Source organism: Muntiacus reevesi, chromosome 18 (genome assembly GCF_963930625.1).
Source record: "Muntiacus reevesi chromosome 18, mMunRee1.1, whole genome shotgun sequence".
NCBI classification, from domain to species: Eukaryota; Metazoa; Chordata; class Mammalia; order Artiodactyla; family Cervidae; genus Muntiacus; species Muntiacus reevesi.
In genome coordinates, this window is record NC_089266.1 from 16,766,815 (window position 1) to 16,790,177 (window position 23,363).

The 23,363-nt window shown below is 52.7% G+C and overlaps 1 protein-coding gene across 1 annotated transcript in view; it reads right to left on the bottom strand.

The window, feature by feature from the left end:
- Positions 1–21,950, bottom strand: part of CRHR1 (corticotropin releasing hormone receptor 1) — a 52,045-nt gene extending 30,095 nt beyond the window's left edge. The window contains exon 1 of the mRNA XM_065909398.1: positions 21,661–21,950. Within this exon, the coding sequence (XP_065765470.1) occupies positions 21,661–21,693 (33 nt within the window). The 5' untranslated portion in view covers positions 21,694–21,950. The remainder of the gene's footprint in view (positions 1–21,660) is intronic.
- Between the last annotated feature and the right edge of the window lie 1,413 nt (positions 21,951–23,363).

Sequence of the window (23,363 nt, forward strand, 5' to 3'; positions counted from 1 at the left end):
TGTCTCCTTGGACAATTCATTCCCGAGTGTTAGACCCACTCTTGGGCTCTGGAAGGAGTCCCCATTCCTGCAATAGGACTTCAGACAGAGACACATAGATCTGGAAGTAGCCTGAGCCATTTTACAGAGGAAAATGGGATTGGGAGAGAGGTAGGGGCTTGTCCGAGTCCCACAGTGAGCCAGTTTCGAATTTAGACCCAAGCCAAGGTGGCGGCCAATGCCACCGGCAAGCATTTGCAGCCTTTGCTGGCAGGGCTAGGACTAAGGTGAGGAGAGCAAGGCATTCCTTTCAGGTGCAAAATATAAGGGGTGGGGGCTGGGCACCAAAAATCTTAGTAGTCAGATACATCATATTTTAATGCAACATATTTTTAAATTCTATGTCAAAGCCATACAGATGGCTAACATAGGAAAAGATGCTCAACATCACTCATTATCAGAGAAATGCAAATCAAAACCACAACGAGGTACCATCTCAGGCCAGTCAGAATGGCTGCTATCAAAAAGTCTACAAACAATAAATGCTGGAGAGGGTGTGGAGAAAAGGGAACCCTCTTACACTGTTGGTGGGAATGCAAACTAGTACAGCCACTATAGAGAAGAGTGTGGAGATTCCTTAAAAAAACTGGAAATAGAACTGCCACATGACCCAGCAATCTCACTGCTGGGTATACACACCGAGGAAACCAGAATTGAGAGAGACACGTGTAGCCCAATGTTCATCGCAGCACTGTTTTCAATAGCCAGGACGTGGAAGCAACCTAGATGTCATCAGCAGACGAATGGGTAAGAGAGCTGTGGTACATATACACAATGGAATATTATTTAGCTATTAAAAAGAATGCATCTGAATCAGTTCTAATGAGGTGGATGAAACTGGAGCCTATTATACAGAGTGAAGTAAGTCAGAAAGAAAAACATCAATACAGTATACTAATGCATATATATGGAATTTAGAAAGATGGTAACGATGACCCTATATGTGAGACAGCAAAAGAGACACAGATGTATAGAACAGTCTTTTGGACTCTCTGGGAGAAGGTGAGGGTGGGACGATTTGAGAGAATAGCATTGAAACATGTATATTATCATATGTGAATCAGATCGCCAGTCCAGGTTCGATGCATGAGACAGGATGCTCAGGGCTGGTGCAGTGGGATGACCCAGAAGGATGGGATGGTGAGGGAGGTGGGATGGGGGTTCAGGATGGGGAGGGAGGTGGGAGGGGGGTTCAGGATGGGGAGGGAGGTGGGAGGGGGGTTCAGGATGGGGAACACATGTACACCCATGGCTGATTCATATCAATGTATGGCAAAAACCACTACAATACTGTAAAATAATTAGCTTCCAATTAAAATAAATTAATTCATTAAAAAAAAATTCCAAGTCAATGCAAAAAATTCCATGATGAACAACATATAAAAAGCTTTTTTTTTTTTTTTTAAGGCAGGCTCACTACCAGTGCTGGGTCCTATTGGAACCTGGGGTAAAAGGAAAAATCAGTGATAACATTAAAATATTATTTATCTTGATTGTGTGATTTCAGGCAGCTTTTTAAATCCCATGCTTGAGAAAAATGTCTCACTTGCCTGACCTTAGTCCCGGCCTTGTTGCTCATGTATCTTCTCCCCAGACTGGCCTCCACCCACTAGCCCAGACTCTCCCCACCCACCACTAGCACCACCCACCTTCCCACTCCCATCTGATGACAAAGGCAGATCCTGATCCCTTCTCTCCCACCCTACGTTCCAAGACAGAACCGAATACTCCCCACTCCTGGTCAGGGCCTGCCCAGCGCCCCGGCTTCTGGTAGGAAGTCCCCGGCTCCCGCGTCCACCCTGATGGCTCGCCCCCTTCGTCCCCTCAGGGCTGAGCCTGAGCCCGCGGGGGGCTTTGTTGATTCCCTCACGGGCACACTCCCCCTGTCACATCACGAGGGTCTTTCTGCTCTAAATGGGCCTAGCTCCGGGCTCCGAGCCCACCCCTGCCCCATGCCCCCGTCCCATGCCCAGAGCTTGGCCTCGACCAACAGAGCTGGGGTCAGCTAACTCGCTCCCGGGACCCAGGAGTGATTAGAACAAACTCAGTCATCTCTCTGGCCCCATGGAACTTCCAACACTTTATTAATCAGTAATTAAACTTCACAGTCCCCAGAGAGAGGGCGAACTATCTTTACCCTCATTTTCCAAGTGAAAAATGCAGAAGCAAGAGAGAGGTGGAGGCCACCAGGCCCGCCAGTGGCTCCTGCAGGCTGAGCAGAGAGCAGTGTCCATGCTGACAGACCTGCTTGCTGGGCACAATCAGCGGGCACCCGGCTGGGAGCTGTCCTCGGGGAGGGCCACTCCGCTGGGATGGCCAGAGACCTCTTCTAGACGTGGACTAGGGACCCCTAGCCCTGGCTTGTCACTCACCCCTGCCTCTGCCACCTCCCAACATGGACACATGTATACACACACACAGAATGGAAATGGGGCTCCCATAGCCAACTCAGCCACAGGCAAATTAAAGAAACCGCTAACACCCTGTATAAAAATATCAGCCCTGCTGCCTGGCATTCTACCGCTATCCTAAGCCTGAAGCTGTGCTTTGTGCTTTGGTCTTTCAGTTCCTCCTTGAAAGCACGCCACGTTTTATTCACACTGAATTACTTATGGTTTCCCCAGCACACAGGGTCCTGCTGGGGTCTGCCCACTCCTCACCCTGGCTCACCCCTTCCCCTGGTGAACTCTGCAGCCCTCAAACGTCAGGCCCAGAGCCCCACCCCTTGGCAGCATCCTCCCCGACCCTCCAAGGCCAAGCAACTCTGTGACCCATCCATGCACCCAGGTCCCCTCCATACACACACTAGACCCTGGCAATCGGAGAGCTCAAACTGGTGCCAAATGCACGGAATTGCCTCCGAAAAGCACTTACGCACCAGGGTTCTAATTAGATGGCAAATACACCAGCCAGAAGGTCTTAGCCTCGAATCTTAATGTCTTGGGGTTCCACAAGGAGTCGGCAAATCCAGATTCATCACGAAACCAAAGCAAATGCCACGGCATGACGCCTGTCCTTGGCTGACTGCCTATAACCCCGATCCTCACCTCTCATGGATGCGCTGGTTCACAAAGTCATTTTCTCCCCAAAGAGGGCTGGGTTTGCATTATGCCAAGAAATAGGTTTCTTGAAATTCCCCAACCAACTTCCCCTCTCAGGAAATCTCGGCTCTGTACAGAATCTGGATCTAAGCCACCTCTGGCTCCGCGGAAGGGTTTGTCACGCTCCTGGCTTATTCCTGAATCATACTTTCGTGAAAAGTGCAGAGCTTTCCTGTGTACTTCCTTCCACCATAACGCTGATCTCCTCTTCAACATTCACTAGTTTTCCAAATCTGCCAACAGGAAAGTATTACACTGTACAGGCAGACAGGCCCCTGAAGTTTCAAGGATGTTGCTTGTTTTCTTCTAAAGCTGAGAGTTTTTAATCTGGGGCCCACAAACACATGAGGCAGGGTGGGGGACATGAGACCCTGTGATTAAATGTAGAATGTTGTGTAGGGACTTCCTTGGTGGTCCAGTGGCTGGGACTCTGAGCTCTTAATGTAGAGGGTTCTGGTTCAACCCATGGTCGGGGAACCAGATCCCAAATGCCGCAACTAAAAGGTGGTCCAGTGATTAAGACTCTGTGCTTCCCCTGCAGGGACTACAGGTTTGATCCCTGGTCAGGGAAGTTCTGCGTGCCATGGGTTTCGGCCAGCAAAAAAGAACCCTCAGGCCACAACTAAGACTTGGTACAGCCAAATAAATAAAAATTAAAAAAAAAAAGAAAGTTGCATGTAAGGCCAACGAGTTTCAGGGAGGGTAAAGAGCTTCCTCCACTGCTCAATGAAGTCTAGCACCCCAAAATATGGCCAGAACGTGTGATAAGCAGGGTCACATCAGAGGCCTGGGCCTCACCAAGCTGGACACGTCATCCTCTCCCAAAGCCACCAATAGTGGCTTTACCCTAAGAACCACCACGTTCTTGGGCGCCCCTGTCATCAGCCCTGGCCGCGCTGGCTCCTCCTTTCAGAACCATTTTTGACAAACCAAGTTTTCAGGACTTCGTGAGGTGGGAGAGAAAACCAAAATGGGGCTGAGGATCTGCAGCTGGCAGGCGCTAAGCTCGCTGACGAGGTAATGCCTCACCCTCCCTGCACCCGCCTGGCAGGCCCAAGGCCCCGGATTAAAACCCGCACCTCAGCCGCAAATCTCTCCACCCGCCAAGGAACCAGACCTTGAATGTTAATTCTGGGAAGGCCGAGGGCATGCTGTGGCTCAATCATAGCACCACATAAAATGACACGGGTTCCCTGACAAGGGAGGAGCCCTGAGCTCCAGAGAGCAGACAGGGCAAGTCTCCTGCCCCCTATTTTACAGGGCTTGTGGCTCAGTGGTAAAGAATCACTGGCTGATGCAGGAGGTGCAGGAAACCTGGGTACAATCCCTGGGCCGGAAAGATCCCCTGGAGGAGGAAATGGCAACCCACTCCGGTATTCTTGCCTGGAGAATCCCATGAACAGAGGAGCCTGGTGGGCTACAGTCCATGGGGTTGCAAAGAGTTGGATACGACCGAGCAACGGAGCACGCACGCACATGCACGTATAGTTGAACTGTTTTTAGTGGCTGGGTGGATGTTGGGGTTCAGTAAGCAGGCGTTCTGGGTCTGTCTTTCAAGTGGATGAAAGATGGAGGAAGACAGATCAGGGCAAGGCATGGGAAGAAGGGATGCAGAGGAGAGGGGGGGTGAAGGAGCCCGTGGAGAGGGCGGGTGGGCGGGCCGCGGGCTGACAGCTGCCCGCTCCAGGCTGCTCCAGCTGCTGCCTATGCCCCACCCCCTGACCAGCGCAGAGTGTGGCTGGAATTGAAGCTGCCACCCCAATTCCCAGTGTGACTCTGGCATAAAGGTTAATCACACCCAGAAAATGCTTATTAGAGACCATAAATAACTATGCTGCTGAGGCTCAGTTTGGTCTTTAAGGGACAAAAAAGTACAATTTCCTTTGATGGGATGATCTGGTAATTAACCTTTCAGGGAGAGTCCTGAAGGGCCACTGGAGGCAACAGGGGCCACCCTCACCTCTCCAAAGTTCATGAGGAGCAAGGAGAAGGGGGTCAGCCTTCCCTCCCCTTCACAACCTCTGATGCTCAGCCTGGGAGAGCCCCAGAGGCCCCAGGAAAACCTCTCCTAGGGGCCAGGGACTGAGATGGCTGTCCAGCAGAATCACAGCTTTAGCATTGGAGAGTGGTCTTCCAGTGAGATTCTTCCCCCTTCTGCTGGGCTCTGAGCCCAGTCTTGCCACTGTCTGTGTGGGCAAGTCACCTTGGCCCTCTGGGCAATACCCTCTTTCTTACCTGCATTATAAGGATGTAGGCCACCAGAAGGGTAGGGAGGAAAAGGAAAGAGATGCTTTCTGTGATTCACAAGGCGATGGTGTGGGCAGGCTTCCTGGGGGAGGTGACTCCTACAAGTGCCCATAAGGGCTTCCCAGGTGGAGCAGTGATAAAGAATCACCTGCCAATGCAGGAAGCACAAGATGTGTGGCCTCAATCGTCAAGAAGATTCCCTGAAGAAGGAAATGGTAGGCTTCCTGGGGAGGTGAGCTGGAGGATGGCAGAGCGGCCACAGACTGTGAGAAGGAGAAAGAGGGCTTTTCAGGCGGGGGAGTGGGGTGGGAAGAGGTCCTGACTTTGGGGGCAGCACAGACCACCTATGGAAGGGCTCAGACACCAGGCTGAGATTGATCCATCCGACCTGGCGTGCCGAGGTGGATTCCTGAGCATCAGCTTGTCCTAGCTGGTCAGTTTCATCATTTGTAGGTACAGACAGACCCAGACAGCGGAAGAGACAAAAGCTCAGTGGAGACCCTTCAGTAACTGGGGGAAGAACCTGGGCCTGGCTGCCTTCCCTGGCCCAGGACACTGTGGCAGATCCTGACTTGGGGCCAAAAGCTGCTCCCAGGTTCCACAGTGAGGCCAAGACTGCAGCCCTCCCTGGAGACCGCCGGTGGCAAAACACCCTCAGCGAACACTGCCGCCTGCTGGCCAAGGAAGGAAAGCCCACTCCTCCTGGGTTCTGGGGTCCCCAGGCTCCACAGCCCAAATATCTGACCATCCTGACTCTGCTTTGCATTGCGCTATGGTCTTTCTCAGCTTTATTGAAATGACATATAACATTGTATAAATTTAAAGTATACATGATGATTCAATACACATATATATACTGCAAAATGATTACCACAATTAGTTAACACATCCATTATCTCACATAGTTACAATTGTGTGTGTGTGAGAAATTATTAACATCTACTCTCTTAGTAATTTTCAAATACTCAACACAGTATTGTTAGCTATAGTCAACATGCTGTCCATTGCACTCCCAGAATGTATTCACCTTATAACTGGAAGTTTGTATTTTTGACTACCTTCACCCATTCCCACATCTCCATTTCACTCATGGCAATCACCTATCTCTTCTCTGTTTCTCGAATTTTTTAGATTCCACATATATGTGAGATCATAAGGTACTTATTGTTTTTTGTCTTATTTCATTCAGCATAATGCCATCACAAATGGCAGGATTACCTTCTTTTTATGCCTTAATAATATTCCACATTTTCTTTATCCTTTTATCCATTGACAGACACTTTTGTGTTTCCGTATCTTAGCTATTGTATTGTTGTTCAGTCACTAAGTCGTATCTGACTCTTTGCGACCCCCAAAACTGCAGCTCGCCAGGTCTCTCTGTCCTTCACTATCTCCCAGAGTTTGCTCAAACTCCTGTCCATTGAGTCAGTGATGCCATTCAATCATTTCATCCTCTGTTGCCCCCTTTTCCTCTTGCCCTCAATCTTTCTCAGTAACAGGGTCTTTTCCAATGAGTTGGCTCTTTGCACCAGGTAGCCAAAGTACTGGAGCTTCAGTATTAAGTCCTTCTAATGAATATTCAGGGTTGATCTCCTTTGGAATTGACTGGTTTTATCTCCTTACTGTTTGCTGTCCAAGGGGCTATTGTACACAATGCTGCAGTGAACACAGGGATTCAGATATCTCTTCAAGGTAATGATTCATTTCCTTTGGATACACACCCAGAAGTGGAACTGCTGTATCATATGGTAGCTCTATTTTTAACTTTTTGAGTAAACTCCATACTATTTTTCATAGTGGCTGTACCAATTTACATTCCGACCAACAGTGCACTAGGGTTCCCTTTTCCCCACATCCTCCCCTGCACTTACCTTGTCTTTTTTATAATACCTATTCTCAGATGTGAGATGATACCTATTGTGTTTTTTATTTGCATTTCTCAGATTTCATTGGATTATTTGCAGGGCTCACTTTTGTTTGGAGGGGTGCTTTTGCTATTGAGTTGTATGGGTTCCCCTTATATATTTTGGATATTGACCCTTTATCAAAGCTGTGGTTTTTAAGGTAACAGCCTGTTTAAAGCAAAGCCAAGAGAAGAAAATCTAAATATGAAGAAGAGGAGGGATCATAAATCAAGATTTCTTTAGAAAGCTGGCTCGCCTGTTGGATTTAAAAATCAGGATCTGGTGTGCAGGAATAAAACATATGCACAATCAACTCTTCGGAAACCTGTGTGCCTACAGGGGATACATCTGTAGAGACAGAATGACAATACGGGGGAGGCGCAGGGCCCACACGCAATTGTGAGATTTCTGCCCTGCAGAGGTGCCAAGTAGAGGGGTCTCTGGGGGCTAGACTTGCAGGCTGCACCTCAGCAGAGCTGGGACCCCCGGGGTGGGGTGCATTTTCTGATTCATGCAGACTAGCCAGAGGGAAACCAGACTTGGGACAGAGGGTGGTGATGCCCCATGCCCCTTCTCAGCGCTCTCAACTGACCCAGGACTTCTGCCCCTCCCACCACCCTTCCCCCCTCATCCTGCCCCAGGTCAGCTCCTCCCCCGATAGCCTCTGTCTAGGACAGCCACAACCTCAAAGCAAAGAGCCTGTGCTTTCCCCAAAGGGGGTGAACAGTGAAAGATTATTCTATTTTAGGCCATTGAGAAATAATTTATTGTTACATTTAATTAACTTAAATTGCTGTTGTGCAGAGAGGAAAAAAATGGAAAGGAAAATCTCCTGCCCACACTTCAGGGAGTGGGGCCCACCTGGGTGCTCCCGCCTTCAGGCCTTCTCCCTGGGGCCCTGGGTTCAGGCTGCACCCTGCCCCACCCTGCTACGTCACTCCTTAGCTCCCACAATGAGCCCCCCCACTACCCTGCACGAGTCCTCCAAAAGAGGAGGCGCAGGTTTCCTCGCCCTCTTGACCTCTAGCTCCCTAGCCTGGCTCCCCGAGAGCTGGCAGCGGGAATTGAGGGGTAGACACCAGGGCAGCCCTGTCAGCTGGGGGCCCAGGAAGGGCGCAGCTCGGTTCTCACAGGGCAGTGGGGCTCTGATCCAGCCCCTGCCCCTGGGAGCTGCTCAACTGGGAGCCGCTCCCAGACACCAGGAGCCCATCCCTGAGGGGGTGGGAGAGGCATCTGCTACACGGGGAGCCAGAGCCGAGGTGTTGGGGACAGCGCGGAGACATCAGCCACGCAGGTGCCACTATCAGCTGTGCTCTCGCTCGGCCCACTCTCTGACAAGTGTGAGGTGAGGGAGATCTCGGTGTCGGCAGGAAAGGGATGTCCCTTAAGAAGCTGCGTTTTAAAAGAGACGTGAACATGTGTATTACCATATGTACAATAGACGACCAGGGCAGGTTTGTTGCATGAAGCAGAGCACTCAAAGCCGGTGCTCTGGGACAACCCAGAGGGATGGGGTGGGGAGGGAGGCAGGAGGGGGGTTCAGGATGGCGGGACACATGTGCACCCGTGGCTGATTCATTATGGCAAAAACCACCACAATATTGTAAAGTAATTAGCCTCCAATTAAAATAAATTAACTAATACAATTAAAAAACTGAAAGAAAAAAGAGAGAGACATGAAGCAGCTTGAAATCATCAGACGGCTGGCAGTTAATTTCCGTGAGAAAAACCTCTCAAGGGTCCAAGGCTGTTTTTTTCCCTGGAGAAGTGACTGCCTTCCAAGGCCATGAGGGGTGGTTTAAAGGGGGCTGCTGAACCACCCAACCCCACTCAGCAGGGAGATTCAGGGCAGAGATTGCTGCTGCTGCTGCTAAGTCGCTTCAGTCGTGTCCGACTCCATGCAACCCCATGAAAGGCAGCCCACCAGGCTCCCCCGTCCCTGGGATTCTCCAGGCAAGAATCCTGGAGTGGGTTGCCATTTCCTTCTCCAATGCATGAAAGTGAAAAGTGAAAGTGAAGTCGCTCAGTCGTGTCCGACTCTACGATCTCATGGACTGCAGCCTACCAGGCTCCTCCATCCATGGGATTTTCCAGGCAAGAGTACTGGGGTGGGGTGCCATTGCCTTCTCCGAGGGCAGAGATTAGGAATAACCAAATAATCCTCCATAAGATGGGCAATGGCCCTGCCTGTTTCTCTATCTGTAAAAGAAGTGAGTTAGACAAAATCGGAAGTTTCAGACCGGTGCCTGGAAGCCAGGAGAGAGAAAATTCTGTTTCTCAGGCTTCCCCTTAGAGATCTGGGCCTGCGGGGAAACCTGGGAGTGACTCTAGTTTTTCATGTTCTCCAAGTGATTCTGAAACTTCACCAGAATTGAAAGAGAGCTGCACTGACCCAGTGACTCTCCACGGGGGGGCAATTCTGTCCCCTGGGGGACAGGAGGTGCTATCTGGAGACATTCTGGGTTGCCGCACTAGGAGGGGCTACCGGCATTTCATGGTTAGAGGCCAGCGATGCTGCTTAGCATCCTCAGATACACAGAGCGGCCCCACAACAAGGAATCTGTTGCTGTTGTTCAGTGGCTGAGTCACATCTGACTCTTTCGAGACCTCAAGGACTGTAGCCCACCAGGCTGCTCTGTCCATGGAATTCTCCAGGCAAGAATACAGGAGTGGGTTGCCATTTCCTTCTCCAGAGGATCTTCCTGACCCAGGGACTGAATCCGTGTCTCCTGCATTGGCAGGTGGATTCTTTAACACTGAGCCACCAGGGAAGCCTCAACAAGGAATTACCCAGTCCCTAATGTCAGAGGTGCTGAGCAGGGGAAACTCTGGGCTGGAGGGTTTTGCAGCTCCCTCTCAGTTCTGGAAGTCCTCACCTGCAGGCCTATCATGGAAGTTGGGAGTGTTGAAGGAAGATGGTTACTGGGAGGAGAACCCTGGAAAAGAATGGGAGGACAAAAGGGGGGAGTCTGCAGGACAAGAAGAGGCCCTGATCTCACTCTGGGACTTGGACTGGTCATACCCCCACCTCCTAGCCTCAGCCTGAAGGCAGGAGACTGGCGAGAAGGACCCCTCTTGACCAACGGATGGGAGGTCCTTCCGCTCACTGCTGTACTGACACAGCCAGGCAGCCACCTGTGGGTGCAGCCAACGCTGGGGATCAAGCAGCACAGGAAGGGCATGGATGGATGCAGCATTTCCCAGAGCCCGGGGGCAGGGCTCTGCCAGCCTGCCCCCCACCCCCGGTCCAGTTCCTCCAGTGGGAGACAGAGCTGACCCTGCAGAAGTCGCGCTCCCTTATCTTGGGTGAGCCCAGCGACAAGGGCTAGAACCAGCGTGGGGCTAAGTCCTATGAGCTCTGGGGTGAGCCCACCACAGAGGAAGGGCCTCCCTCGTCTCATCTGAGCTCTGTGAGTGTCAAGGGTCATCCCCGTTCCTGCTCCCCTCCAACCTTGGTGGGTGATATAAGGTGCAGGTTGATGAGTAAGAACAGGTGGGGGAGAGGTCCATCCAGGACCTGCCAAGTGGTAAGGGTTCTGAATGATGGAAGGCTTCCACCTTCCTGGACAGGGGTTCTTCCTACTTCTTCCTACTTGGCAGCCCTGACCAGTGGCTATAGCACTGTCTTCCAACAGGAGCCACACAGGGGCAGGGCTGGTTGGCAACCAGACTCCCTTAAAAAGTGAACCAGGGATTCTGGGCTATGCATCCTGGTTCCAAAGAGGGCTTTAGATCAGCGATGCTCTAAGAGTGGTAGGGACCAGTGTGAAGCTGCAGACTGCTACAGAGAGTGACATCTGGAAGCGTTGGTGTGAAGTTGTCTTTGCCGTGATCTCACTGAACAGGGTCTAGACCCAGTTCAGACGTTGTCCAGCTCTGCAGGAGAGTCATGTGGTACAGGCTGCATGGTCGTCATGCACAACAAGCCCAAGTGTCATGGGCTGGAAAGACCCACGCGGTTCTTCCCCATAGCTGGCTTGAGAAGCCCCGCTTTAGCTGGGGGAGAGAGTGCCATGGCCAACTCATCAGGGAAGGCTCCATGTCAGAGGAGAGTCTTAAGTACCTGTTGCGCTCAGCATTAAGGAGAGGAGTGGGTGGGGGTGAGGGGGACAGTGGAGGCTGGGGGAGGGAGCTCACCGGGGAAAGCAGCAGGTCCCACTCAGGAGCTTTGGTGGGGTCAGGTCTATTGCCACACAGGCATTTCCTCGTTGACTTTCCATCGTGGTCCAGAGGAAGGCCAAGCCCAGAGAGGTTGTGTGACTTGTCCAGGGTCAGCCAGCCAGGCCTCCTGCCTCCTCAACTTTAGGGACAGTTGAGGGAGACTCCCTTAGGGATGCTCTGCTTCTCAGGGGTGCACATGTGTCACCGCCTAGGCCCAGAACTTCACTGTCTGGCAGCAGCATTCATGATAAGACCACTGAGGCCCAGCAACCTAGAGAGAAAGACGCCAAAGCTGCCCCACGCCCACCCACAGGGAGCTGGAGGGGAGGGATGTGGATTGAGAGATGGGATCCCGTGGATGGAGCCAAGAATTGGCCCACTCCCTTTCACCCACGTCTTCTGCCACCTCTGCCTCTCCTGGCCATTCCTGCCTCTTAACCAGCAGAACTGGGACAATGGCAGGCAGGGAGCCCCAGACTGCCCCCAAACCCTCCCCAGCCCCCTCCTTGGGGACTAAAGCACCCTGACTTGCTCTTTCAAGACCCCAGGTTCTGAGAAGGTTCTTGCTTCTCTGTCCTCAGCTCAGCTCCAAACCTCCCTCTGGCAATGTCTCCTACCAGCCCTGCCCAGAACCCCTCATGGAACAAAATGCTGTCTGCTTTTACACATGGACAAATGCCTCCGGTGCTATGGGGATCGGGGATGGAACACAGGCCAGGACCAGAATCGCTAAATGTTACTAAGTGATGCCAACAGTGTAGCACTCGATAAGCCACAGAGTCATAAATGCACATGCACAGCCGGGGGGGTTTATCCATCTAGCTTGTCATTTCTGCCTCCTGTCGCCATAGCACCTCCACGCGCACAGATAAACGTTCACTGGGGACTGGGAGGGGGAAGATGCCCTCCACTGAATTCAGTGTCTATTGTATGCCTACAGCTCTTGGAGTACTGGGCTAGGTGCTGGGGACACAGTCCTCTTTGCCTTTTATTTTTAAGGAAGTCCTCCTGGCCCAGGCCTCCTTGTGGCTCAGAAGGTAAAGCGTCTGCCTACAATGTGGGAGACCTGGGTTCGATCCCTTGGTCAGGAAGATCCTGTGGAGAAGGAAATGGCAACCCACTCCACTATTCTTGTCTGGAAAATCCCACGGATGGAAGAGCCTGGTAGGCTACAGTCTGTGGGGTCGCAGAGTCGGACACGACTGAGCGACTTCACCTTCACCTTCATCCTGGCCCAGGCAGAGCTCAGAATCTACAGGGAGACAAGGGCTCCATTTAGATGAGAGAGACCAGGGGTCCATGCGGGATCTGGTTGGTAAGGGTTTTGAGCATCCTGTGGGGAAACACACCAAAGAGTTGCAGGTCCCCCTGTTGTTGGGGAGCCCAGGATCCGCCATGAACTAGAGGCTCACATGAGGGGTGGGGAGAGCAAGTCAAGGAAGGACCAGTGAGATTAGCCTGGAGGGCTTCCTGGAGGAGAGGGTAGTGATGATTCGGGAAGAATTTGGTGGTCCTGTTAGACAGAACTGATGCAGATAGACTGGTGCACAGGGCTTCCCTGGTGCCTCAGTGGTAAAGAATCTGCTTGTCACTGCAGGAGACATGGGTTCGATTCCTGCTCTGGGAAGATCCCACACACATGCCATGGCTAAGCTCACGTGCCACAATTTTTAAGCCTGTGCTCTAGAGGCCAGGAGTCACAATTATTGAGCCCATGTGCCACAATTACTGAAGCCTGCATGCCCTGGAGCCTGTGCTCTGCCATAGGAGAAAGTACTGCCATGAGAAGCCCGCATACCGCAACTAGAGAGTAGCTCCCGCTTGCCGCAACCAGAGAAAAGCCCCTAAACAACAAAGACCTAGCACGGCCAAAAATAAAACTAGTAAACAATAAAATAAACAAATGTGGATGCGTGCTAAGATGGTTCAGTCATGTCCGACTCTGTGCAACCCTATGGACTGCAGCCCACCAGGTTCCTCCGTCCATGGGATTCTCCAGGCAAGAATACTGGAGTGAGTTGCCGTGCCCCCCTCCAGGGGATCTCAAAATTATATAAAAAAAGAGACTGGGGAACAGAAGCCCTAGAAGGAGGAACAGTACGGCCAAAGGCAGGTGGCTGGCAGAAATGAGTATTCTGTGGGGGTAGAAAGGAGGGAGGGCTGGGGCAGAGGCCCAGAAGAGCGGATGGGGAGATGCAGGGGTATCTGGTTCTTTCACACTTGGAGTAGGACAGGAGGACTCTGTGGGGTCGTGCGTGTGGACATGGGCACAGAGGGAGCTCGGTGAACGGTGCATCTGGCCAGAGAAGTTGGGCAAAGTGGAGGGAAAAGGAAGGAGTGGACAGGCAGGAGCTCAGACCAAGTCCAGGACACAGGCCTCCCTCCTCGGACCACCTCTGGGCCTCCTGGCCATGCATGCGTGGCCTAAGGCATGGCCACGGAGATGGTCCAACCTACTGCCCACTCCCACAGTTGACTCTAAGCTCCCTGGGGGCCCAGCTGCTCTTCTGGGTGCCAGCCCTCCAGCCCTGGCCCCTAGTAGGTGGGTGCCTCATGCCTGTCTCACCGGTTTGACTGTGCAATAGCCTCTGAGGGGGTAGCAATTGGGGGGATGCTGTTATTAATGCTACAAAGGACTCCCTGAGGATCCCAGCGTGTGTGTGTGTGTGTGTGTGTGTGTGTGTGTGTGTGTGTAAGAAAGAGACAGACTGCACACTGAGGACCAGTTAGAACCTCAGAGGCAACAGGCTTTGTTCCTTCTGAACTGGGCACTGGGAAGCCCAGCCCAGGGGGTGCTGGAGGGTGTGGGGTTGCTCCTTCTCTTGGGCAGGGAGCTACAGCCTCCATACAGCGTGGCTAAGAGCATCCTGACCCTGGTGCCTGAGGAAGGTGTTCCCTGCAGCAGGTTAGAGAGGGTGAGGGCAATTCTTGTAAGAAACGGGGAGGGGGGTTTCCAATAAAAGCCATCTCTGGCCTCAGTTCTCCTGGCTGCTAAAGAGAAAGTATGAAGCAAGAAAGGCCAAAAAACCATGCACTTCTTTGCTTCACCTCTCTCTCCTTTTCTCCCTCTCTCTCTCCTCTTTTCTCCCAGCCTTTCTGTCCTGATCTCTCCCTCACATGCCAACTTTAGCCAGCGGTTTCCATCTCTATAACATCTTTGATTTCTCTCTGTCTGCATGTTCCAATCTTACATAATAAAATTGTCGATCCTGAGCCGGCCCACGGGTGCCCAGCTGGGCCTTTGTTTCTGCCTGTGGGGTCAAGACCCTCAGTGCAGGGGGACATTCTGCTCCTTAGATAGCCTGGGACTTTCCCTCGATCCTTCCCCAGGGTAGCCAAAGCCCTTCTGGGCCTGGTTTCTGTCTCCAGCCTGCACTGTTCAGCCCTCTGATCCCTGGTCCTTCCTCTGTACCCCACCCAGCTCTGCCTGCACAGTGGGGGCTGCTGCAGGAACAGCTGGGGCCTCTGGAAACCACACCTGCCAAGGAGTCTGGGGAGACACAAATCAAAGCTGGGGAAACCCTCTCTGTCAGTGGAAATGTCACAGCCATCTCTTGACCCAGCCAATCAACCTGGGCAGCCTGCCCTCCAGCTCTTCAGCTCCATGGACCTGGCAGGGATACTGAACAATACATTGTCTCAAAGGCCTGACCTCCCAGCGCTTAGAGGTTCAATGAAGTCTCCCATAGTGCCTCCGGGTAGCCCGACTACCTCTTAAAACTCACTATGGATTGGCTCCAAATTATAGTCTGCTCAGGAAGATCCTCTGGAGAAGGAAATGGCAACCCACTCCAGTATCCCTGCCTGGGGAATCCCATGGACAGAGGAGACTGGTGGGCTGCAGTCCATGGGGTCGCAAAAGAGTTGCACATGACTTAGCGACTAAACAACGACAGCCTAGCAAACGTGGCCTCCCTGGTTCTGCAGGCACAGAAGCAGCTGGACCAGTCTGGTCAGTTTCTGTCCTGGGCTTTGACCTAGGCATCCTGGCTCCTGGCCACACTGGCTGGAGGATGGGAACTGACTGACAGGTGAAGGGGAACAGGTGTGTACCCTCAAACCCTACCTCTAAGCACCTCGCTGGGGCTGCTCCCTGGGACCAGCAAATCCAGAGGTGAGATTGAGATATTACTTGTGCTTATAGGGAAGATAGAGCTTCCACAAAATACTTCATCTGTCCCTAAAGTGCTTTCATGGCTGCTGGGTGGGGAGCTGCCAAAAAACACATTCAGCGAAAGCTTGTGAGTTGGTGGTTCTGTGTTGAGGGGACCATCGCCCAGACCTGCATCTCCCCCCACCCATTTCACAGGAATAGGAAGGGCATATCCATATTCCCCCAACTCTTCCTCTTTCCCTTGCTCTATCCCTATCCGACCTTCCAGTTTCTTAATGTTGTGGAAGCCGACACCAATTACTCTCAAAAGAATGTTTAATAATCTGTTGCTTAATAGAATCCAGCTAGTTGTTTTCAAAATAATTGCTTGCACCAGTGGGTTAATCATTTTGTATTATCCTCCCTACATGTCTCTAGCCTTATTGTCAAATATTTTCATGTCAGAGATGCTCAGAGGGCCAACAGCAGGCACCTCCATCCTTTGCCCTTCTAGCTTGGATGAGGGCAGGGGCACCATCCCTTCTCCCCAGGGGCTGTGAAGAGGACTTGGGGCAGGAGAAGATTCGACATTGCTAAGCATTCCTTCCTCTACCTCCCTTTCCCTCACCACTCCTCCTTTCGCTGTTATTTCTTGGATTGATAAAATTCAGTTAAGTTTTATTAAGTGACTATTACACTTAAAATTTATTGAGCACTTACTGTGTGCCAGACAATGTGCAATTGGGCTTAATTTCACACTTGATATCTCATGAAGTCATTATGATTATCCCATAAAGTAGTTTTCCTCTTAAAATTTTTTTAAAAATATTTATTTATCTTTGATTGTGCTGGGTCTTCCCTGGTGGTCCAGTGGCTAAGATCCCATGCTTCCAATGCAGGGGACCCCGGTTCAATTCTTGGTCAGGGAACTAGATCCCACATGACAAAATGTAAAGATCCCACGTGCTGCAACAAAGACCCAGCACAGCCAAATAAATACCAAAATAAATAAATAAAAAGTATGCAACGATGCCACTTCCAAGGGACTCTGCTGATAGCGGTCCTGGAAGATCTAAGCAGACAGGAGTTATTTGTAATTAACAAGTTCACTCATCGAATATAAAACTGCAGCTCAGACTTGGCCTTAGCTCCGAAGTGGGTCTTCATTGTTGCACGGGTTGCAGTGACCACTCTTCGTTGCAGTGCGAGGGCTTCTCATTGCGGTGGCTTCTCCAAATCACCAGGTGCTACATTGGCTGTTTGGTGCTTCCTTTTCTTTTTCTTTTAAAAACAACCATAGTGGGCTTAGGGGACAGTTTCCATTTTTTCTGCAGCAGAGACGGTTTTCTGCGAGGGTGCTTTTGGCATCTCTCAGTCTGTTTGAACATGACGACTGCATCTCGTGGGAACAGCAGTGGGTCCTCTGTGATCACACAACACTACACTGAAGGAAGTAGCAGCAATACTATCCAGCCAGCCAACAAACATTTGTGGAACGCTTTCTACATGCAGTTGATTCTAAGGCCCAGTGCTGTGAAGGGTGAAAGGTGCAAAAATGCTAGATACTGAATGTCCAAGAGGTTTTTCTGGTTGTTTTCTTCCTGCATCAGCTCATTTTCTAGGAAGAGTAGTCAACTTGCAGCTTTTTCTAAAAGCAAACTCTGCGCCAGGAGCTGGTTCAAGCACTTTGCAGGTGTTGATGCATTTCATCCTTACCTCAACCATGTGAGTTAGGTATTGCCTCCATTTCACATATCTTTCACAGAGATGTGAAACGTAAGAGGGAATCTAGTCAAATACTCCTGTTTACAGAGAAACTGAAGCTCAGAGAGGAAAAGTGACTTACTTGAAGTCACACAGGCATAGCTGTGAATGATGTCAGGTTTGCCGACTCTGAGGCTGACGGTCTTTCCACCCCAAAGGCTGCTAAAAATGATCAATCCTGTGCCTAACCCCTTCCTTCTAGGTCACATTATGGCTGGGGCTCAGGCCCATGGGCTCATAGCATTGTGGGCACGTGGGGTGCTGCCAAGGGGCACCTTCACCTCCAAACTCCTCCTTTGCAGCTGAATCCCACTGGCTGCTGATGCTCTCCAAGGAGCCAAGTGTTAGAGAGGGTGAGAAATGGATTTTCCACTTGAGTTCATCCTCACCGGTCGTTGGTCAGTGTTCTGCTCCTGCCCAGTCACACAGTTCTGTCGACTCTTTGCAACCCCATGGCCTGTAGCCCGCCAGGCTCCTGTCCATGGGATTCTCCAGGCAAGAATGCTGGAGTGGGTTGCCATTCCCTTCTCCAGGGGATCTTCCCGACCCAGGGATCAAACTCAATTCTCTTGTGCCTCTTGCATTGATAGGCGAATCCTTTACCACTGGGAAGCCCCTGGTCAGTGTCCTGCTTTTCCACAAATCTATGCCTTCCTTAAGAACTGGATGGACCCAAGACATGCCCCTATGCAGGGCTGGGCATATCAAATCCTTATAGCTCCCCTCTCCTCCTTTGCCCTGGACTGTGGCCATGTCAGTTGTCCCCACGCCCCATGGCTCACTTTAAATATATATATATATATATATTTGGATATGCTAGGTTTTAGCTGCAGCCTGCAGGATCTTCAGTCACAGGATGCTAACTCCTAGTTGCAGCATGTGGGATCTAGTTCTCTGACCAGGGACCAAACCCAGGCCCCCTGCATTGAGAAGCTTAGCCACTGGACTACCAGGGAAGTCCCCAACACGGCTCACTTTTTTGCCCTCATTTCCTTTCCTGCCCAGGCTCCCCTCAAAACCCGGCTCCACATTATTTGTCAAAGAAGCAATTGGGAAATGGCCCCGAAGTGCCAGGATACAGACATGGCAACAGAGCATCCCCTCATAGGGAACACAGAGATGTTGAGGTTCTCCCTCTTGAGGCCCTGGAACAACATGGGACGGACCTGGGCTGTGACAGTTAAGTGAGAGGACTTTCCCAAGGGCCACAGCTGTGCCCAAATGTGCACTTGAAAAAAAAAATGCCTGCAGGGATTATTTTTAAAATGGCAACAATCGCTGTGTTAGGACGGAAAGATTGTAATAATTTTCCCCTCTGGTTTTCAAACTTTGTGTAATACTGTTAGATTGTTTTATGACAACAGCCATAAAACCAGCTTTCTCTGTGGAACTCACTTTCCCCAACAGCCCACCAGGCCTTGTCTTCTCCACTTCTCACACTCAACTAAACCTGCTGTTCTGAGCCACACTCGAGTCTCCCTGCAAGGATCCGTGGCTGTTGGGTAGGAGACTCAGAGGTGCTCGGTCCCTGGCCCTCCCCTGGGGATAGAGACCATATTTTACCCATCCCCTTGGCATCCACACAGATTCATGCTTATCTTGTCTCCCTCACTGACATACACAAGGCCCCTCCCATACACACACATTCTCACTCACACACATGTGCATACACTCTCCCCAGTTCTCTGTAATCAGTACAGTGTGATACTCACAACAGGGGCCCCAGAGCAGATCCTTCCCCCCTTTCCTGATACTGGCTGACTTGTTGAGGGCAGAGCTGCCTTTTGGATGAACCCCACCTAGATTCAGGCTTCCCTGGCGGCTCAGAGGTAAAGAATCTGCCTGCCAGTGCAAGAGACGTGGGTTCGATCCCTGGGTCAGGAAGATCCCCTGGGAAAGGAAATGGCAACCCACTCCAGTATTTCTTGCCTGGGAAGCCCCATGGACAGAGGAGCTTGGTGGGTCCACGGGGTTGCAAGAGTCAGACACAACTTAGTGACTAAACCACCAACCATGACCACCCACCTAGGGTCAGATGTTCATACTGACAAAATGACCTGAGTTATCCCTCATCTGGCAGAAGTCAAGGAGATTTTAGTGGCTTCAAATATTTTCTGGTAAAAGCTAACAAAAGAAAGTCTTAGAGTTGAAGTGCCTGAGTTTGAATTCCGGCTCCACCATTCACTGGCTACATGACCTTGAGTAAGTTACTGAGCCTCTCTATGCTCAGGAATAATTTCGGCTTCCCAGAGCTATTAGGAGGTCAGTATGACTTAATATGTGTCAAGCAGGTAGAACACTACCCAACAAGTTGTATATGCCATACAAATAAAAGAAGAAAGTAATTATTTAAATGAAACTGCATTAGCTGACCATTCCTTCACTGAGTCTTACTCATTCAGTATGCGTTTACTGAGCACCTACTGAGCTCATTAGGCCAGACATAAAGGGCACACATCTCATGACCTAGCAGGAAGCATGCGCGCGCGCGCACACACACACACACACACACACACACACACACACACACACACACACGACAGCAATAAGAGAAAAAATTTTTTCTTTTAGAAAAGCATCATAATTCTAAGCAGAAATTTGCACATGATTCAAAGAAAGTCCAGAGAAAGAACATTTACCTATTACCATGTAAACTCAAAAATAAAAACCTACAGTTCAATCCTTTGAATCTGTTTGAAACGTTGAATTTTTTCTGTTCCGTAAATTTAGACCCAGGTTTGGTACACAACGAAGTGAAGTGAAGTGAAGTGAAGTCGCTCAGTCGTGTCTGACTCTTTGCGACCCCATGGACTGTAGCCTTTGCGACCCCATGGACTGTAGCCTACCAGGCTTCTCCGTCGGTGGGATTTTCCAGGTAAGAATACTGGAGTGGGTTGCCATTAGCCTTTGGGAAAATACTCCCGTTCAGTGCCGTCTATTCAAGCTCTCTGGATGTTTTTCCTCCTGCTTCCCTCCCTGGGTCTCCCTGATCACCCAGAAAATAAATTCTGGGTTACCCCTAGTCCTCAGTTAAGGCGTGGGGGAGGGGATATGGGTTTAATCAGACCAACCTTTACTCATTTTAAAAACACTAACATAACTATTCGGGAGAGGGACTGAGGGAATAGAGGAAACCTCGGTAACTAATAACGTCTCAGTTGATGACCAAGCAGCAGTTGCAGTTTTAAATCTGGGTGGTTTAACTCAGATCACTTTGTATACGTACAGCTGGTTTAATAACTGATGGAAAAATGAAAATCAGTCAACCCACACCCCTCCCCCAAATCCATTCTTTTGAGTGTAATCGCTTTTTAAATGAGCTGAATCCTGTCAAGCCGCTGTCTGTGCTCGGGCTGTTCACTCTGACCCTGCAGAGTCGGGATCCTCAGGCGAGAGCCTCGCACCGCTCCTCGGCGGCGGCGCCGAGGCCCACCCACCCCTCTCTCGGGCGGCTGCCTCCGCGCCTACACCCCGCAAGGCGAACCGCTTTGGGAATCGCCCGGCACCTGCAAGTGGCGGCTGTCACTAGCTGCGGGCCGGGGAGTCGACCGCCCAGACCTTCCCTGGGGCCCAAGGGGAGCCCTCGTCACCCCCCGAACTTCAGCGGACAGACGTGAGATCTGTCCAGACGTGAGATCTGGCGACTTTCCTAAACTCCGGGCGCAGGAATTGCGACGCCAGAGCCAGGACAGGAGCGAGCAGGCACAGGGACCCGCGAGTGCAAAGGACCGCAGAGCGAGCGCTGCGCTCCCGCGGGTGGGCCGGCGGCGCCGGAGGAACGGTAACTACCGCCGGATGCTCGGTCGGCTCTCCGGAGATTGCGATATTGACCCAGGGCTCGCAGGCGCGGGGGACATTTATCTCCCCGGACTTTCAGGGGCAGGGAGGAGCTCCCAGGAACAGGGCGGGGGCGTGCTGGGGCAGATGCGGAGCCCTCCGCCCCCTCCCGAGCTTCCTGTCCCGGGACCCCGGTCTACACGGGACGGATGAGAGGAGGAACCCTGAGTCGGTTCCCAAAGCCTAGAGCGATTCCCCTCGTAGAGCTGGTTGCCCGGGTGGGCGGAACCCCCCCCCCCCCATCCCCACCCCTCAACACCAGCCAACATCCCCGCAGCTTCGCCACAATGATTTCTCCCCCCCTCCCCGAGTTCTCCCCCTACCGCGCAACGCCGGCTCCAGAGGTCCAGAAGAGGGAGTTGGCCTGACCCTTAAACCCCGGCCGCCCCCGGATCTGGACACAGTTCTGCTCAGTGACACCCAATCCCCCCACCGCATCACACCCACGGGGCCAGCCCTGAGCGCCCGGAGCTGGGGGGCCCCGGTGCTCGAGGGCTGACTGGCTCGCTCTTACCTTGACAAGCCGGAGCTGCGGGCGCCGTCCCATCCTCGGGCTCACTCGGTCACCGTGCTGGATGCCTGGGTCCCCGGGACATCCCGGCGGGGGCGGGCTCGGGCTGCGCGGGGTGGGCGCCGGGCTTCTGTGTCGCCGCCGGTGGCGGAGGTGCCCGGCTCCGCGCTCCCCGGCTCCGCAGCCCGGCCGGGCGGGCTCTCGCTCTCCCCTTCCCGGGCAAGTCCAACCGCCGCTTCCTGACTCAGCCCGGCCCGCGGTCGCCTTTCGCCCGCCCGGAGCCCGCCTCGCCCCCGCCGTCTCCCCCTCGGTCCGCGCCGATACTCGCCGCGACTCCCCGCCCCCTCGCCTAGGCGTCCCCTCCCCTCCTTTCCTCTCCCCTCCCCTCCGCTCCCTCCCCCGCCCCGCCTCCTCGGCCCCGGCTCGTTCCGGGGGCGGCTCCCCGCGCCCTAGCGGCGCTGACCCCCTTTCCTCGAGCCGGGTTTGCGGCAATCGGCGGGGCGCACTGGCAGCGCTGGCGGCCGCCGCAGCCCGGGGAGAAGCTGGGGAGGTGGCGGCGGGGGTGGGGGGGAGAGGAGGCAGCCTCGCTCCTCCCGCCGGATTTCAGGTTGGGGCCCGAGGAGTCCAGGGACTCTGAGGGGGTCCTGGGGGGCTCAGGTGAATCTATAAGAGAGGAGCTATTGGAGGCTGGGGAATAGGGCAGCCCGGACTTAGCAGTGCCGCCGCGGAAGCCGGGTGAAGCTGGGCGCTGCGTTCGGGCAATTCTCTCCCCGCCGCGGGGCCGGGAGAAAGTCCCCGCCGCCCCCACCTCAGCGGGGCGAGGGCCAGACCCCCGCGCCTTCGGCACTTCCACGCCAGGAGCGCGCTGAGGTGTGACAGCTCTGAGGGAGGAACCCTTCTCTTTCATTCATTCATTCGTTCGTTCGTTCGTAAATTCATTCTACTAACTAAGCGCCTGCCCAGTTTGGTCCCGGCAAGGAGCTGAACCTAGGAACACCAAGAGCAGGCGAGATGGCGGTGCCGGGCAGGACTAGCCGCCCTGACAGCCCAGGAGGGGGAAAACCGAGCGCGCCTTGCGCTGCAGAAGGGGATCGCGGCTGGGAACCCAACGAACTGGGCGAGGAGGAGGCCACAGCGCCCCCTCTCGGCCGAGCGCTCAGGGTTGGGTCAGCCAGACCTCCTGGCCTCCTTCCAGCTTGGCTCCGTTGCTCCCCATCCCGCACACAGCACTGGGAAGCAGCTCCCGACTTCTCCAGCCCCTTAAGACTTTCCCCTCCAGCTCTTCCAGATGGACAGATTTTTGACTTCGATGTCTTCCTTCCTTCCACCAGAGCCGAAAGGCGGGTAAAAAAATATAATTACCCCGCAGATCCTCCTCCTGCAGCGCCAGGAGCAGGCCCTCACCAGAAAGCTTGAGCACCCAGGGTGCACCACACTCCCAGAATGGTGGTCAGCTGACTTTGTAACCCAACTCAGAATCTAACCTCCCTGGAGATTCTGTGCACTGCCGCGCCCACCCACCTCCTTCCTTCCACCCACTTCTCAGCACATTCATGGGTCCAACTGCTTCTTCATTTAGACAGAGAGTTGTTGTAAGATGCCTTGTGGAGAAGCTGAGGCGCGTAGACGGGTGGTGGCCTGTCCACACTCACATAGCTGGTAAGCCTAGTTCTTAGCCTCCTGATTTCCAGCTCAAAGTGTCCCCA